General features: G+C 40.2%; 1 protein-coding gene across 1 annotated transcript in view; it reads right to left on the bottom strand.

Annotated features, from left to right (window-relative positions):
- Window positions 1-2,887, bottom strand: part of LOC105523812 (probable ATP-dependent RNA helicase DDX46) — a gene marked incomplete at its 3' end in the record, with an annotated part of 63,641 nt that overhangs the window by 3,397 nt on the left and 57,357 nt on the right. The window contains exon 12 of the mRNA XM_011958819.1: window positions 487-680. Coding sequence (XP_011814209.1) covers window positions 487-680 — 194 coding nt within the window. The remainder of the gene's footprint in view (window positions 1-486; window positions 681-2,887) is intronic.

Raw genomic sequence — 2,887 nt, 5'->3', positions numbered from 1 at the left:
GGGCAACAGAGGGAGACTCTTTTCCAAAAAAAAAATAAAATAGGCTTTGTGTGAGATGATTATGTGCAAGTATAGGCTAATATAAGTGTTCTGAGCATGCTGAAGGTAGGCTAGACTACTATGATGTTTAGTAGGTCAGGTATATTAAATGCATTTTCAACTTATGATGGGTTTATCGGGACATTGTAACCCCATCATAAATCAAGGAACATCTCTATAGAAATTTCTAGGTATGAGGGGAAAACCTAAAAGGGGAGACAAATGTTAACAGGATCCGCCTATAAAGAGCAGCTAGGTATCTGATAATCTGAACAATACTTAGACCTGTACATGTATATAAATTATTAACATCAACCACTCTTCACACTATGTGGATTAAAGATTTTCAAAATGTCTCCATAACTCCTATTATCTACTCCTCGAAATACTAAAGAAACACTTGTATTTTAATATAATGAAGATCAACTATAAAAAACTTATTTTTACCTTGTTGCCTGCTCTTCCAGTCCGCCCTGCTCTGTGTACATAATCCTCATAATGGTTGGGGCAGCTATAATTTACTACAAGAATCAGATGTTTCACATCTAGACCTCGGGCAGCAACAGAGGTAGCCACAAGAAGTTTGCAGGTCCCATTCTTAAAGTCATTTATGATGCTATCTCTGTCATATTGATCAATGCCTACAAGTAAATTAAAGAGCTGTAAAACATGTTCGAATTAAATATTCCATCCCTTCTGACCAAGAATCTAAACTCAGAGTGAAGAACAAATTGACACATCCAACTCCTAAAATATAGAAAATAAAACACTAAGAAAATTTAATGGCAAGATTAAAGGTTATTGCTATTAACTCATTTATGAATATTTCAACACTGGTCTTGTATTGCCCTCTTTCTTCTATATAAGGTTTATATTTGCAAAGGCCCAATATCAGAATTGACTTAAACCTGTTTGGGAGCCAAAGGGAGAAAAGGCAGAAACATTCAGCCTACATTGATAAGAGTTAGATCTTTCTCCTTTTCCTGTAGGTTATTTAGAGCCCTGTTACTCAGTTTTGTCCAAGGACCAGAGCAGCATCACCTGGGAGCTTGTTAGAAATGCAGAATCTAGGCCAGGTGTGGTGGTTTAGGTCTGGAACCCCAGCACTTTGAGAGGCCAAGGCGGGCGGATCATGAGGTCAGGAGTTCGAGACCAGCCTGGACAATATGGTGAAACCCCGTCTCTACTAAAAACACACACACAAAAAAAAGCCAGGCGTGGTGGCACATGCCTGTAATCCCAGCTACTCAGGAGGCTGAGGCAAGAGAATTGCTTGAACCCGGGAGGCGGAGGTTGCCATGAGCCGAGATCATGCCACTGTACAGCCTGGGAGACAGAGAAAGACTGTCTCAGAAAAAAAAAAAAAAGGAAATGCAGAATCTAGGGTTATACTCCAAACTACTGAATCAAAATCTGCATTTTAAAAAATCCTTAGGTGATTATCACATGCAAATTAAAGTTTGAGGAATACTGGTTTAAAAGTACCCAAATGGGTCTCTCTTAAATAAGTGATCCAGTGACAAAGCAGAGTATAAAATACCATAAGTTCTATTATAACATGCCCAAGCGACAAAATATTTTATGATGAGGTTCCCAGGAAACTCTGGTAATAAAGAAGGGAATAAGATAAACTCTCAAAACTTAAAACTCATGCTTTCAATGGGAGATTTCACAGAAAATCTGGGTTTAACATACAGACTATTTAGCATGTAAATAATTACCAATATTAATTCCTAGTACTACCTAAAATTTTAAAGGTACTCTTCAAGGATTGATTTAAAGGAAGTATTTGAATCACTGTCAAAGAAATTGGAATCTAACACTTCACCAAAAAAATCGCCTAAGAAAATTTGATGAAATCAGTATCAGCATAAATTTAAGTTTATAATTTAAAAACGCCAAAACTTTTATTTTAGCCTAAGGTATCCTGACTACTAACATAATCACACAAAATTGATTCCTTGGAATTGAGTATAATATGCTAACTGAAGCAGCATATGGGATGTCAACCCAAAAACCATGAACCCCCTTCCTTTTTAAAATAACCACAATTTTGTTCACATACCAACCTAACACATGATCAGGTATACATCAAATGGGAGAAGGGCCTAATCCCAGTCTCAAAGAGTTAATCATGCTTGGTGTACACCAGCCCTTTTCGAACTTTCCGTTTTCAGGATATCTTTTTTTTTTTTTTTTAAGACGAAGTTTTACTCTTGTTGCCCAGGCTGGAGTGCAATAGCGTGATCTTGGCTCACTGCAACCTCCGCCTCCCAGGTTCAAGCGATTCTCCTGCCTCAGCCTCCCCACTAGCTGGGACTACAGGCGACTGTCACCATGCCTGGCTAATTTTTGTATTTTTAGCAGAGACAGGGTTTCACCATGTTGGCCAGGCTGGTCTTGAACTCCTGACCTCAGGTGATCCGCCCACCTCCCAAAGTGCTGAAATTACAGGCGTGAGCCACCACGCCCGGCCTTTAGGATGTCTTTACACTCTTAAAATCAGTAAGGACCCACTCCCAAAGAGCTTTAGTTTAGGTCTTATCTATCAATACTTAATGTATTAGAAATTAGAACAGAGAGGCTGGGGGCGAGGCTCACAGCTGTAATCCCAGTACTTTGGGAGGCCAAGGCAGGAGGATCACCTGAGGTCAGGAGTTTGAGACCAGCCTGGTCAACATGGTGAAACCCTGTAACACAAAAAAATTAACCAGGCGTGGTGGCAGCCACCTGCAATCCCAGCTACTTGGAAGGCTGAGGCAGGAGAATCGCTTGAACCTGGGAGGTGGAGGTTGCAGTGAGCCAAGATCGTGCCACTGCACTCCAGCCTGGGCACCAAGAGTGAACC

The sequence above is a fragment of the Colobus angolensis genome, unplaced genomic scaffold, assembly GCF_000951035.1.
Source record: "Colobus angolensis palliatus isolate OR3802 unplaced genomic scaffold, Cang.pa_1.0 Scaffold476, whole genome shotgun sequence".
Taxonomy (NCBI): domain Eukaryota; kingdom Metazoa; phylum Chordata; class Mammalia; order Primates; family Cercopithecidae; genus Colobus; species Colobus angolensis.
Note: the sequence above shows the minus strand (reverse complement) of the source record. Positions and strands in the feature narration are given on the sequence as shown.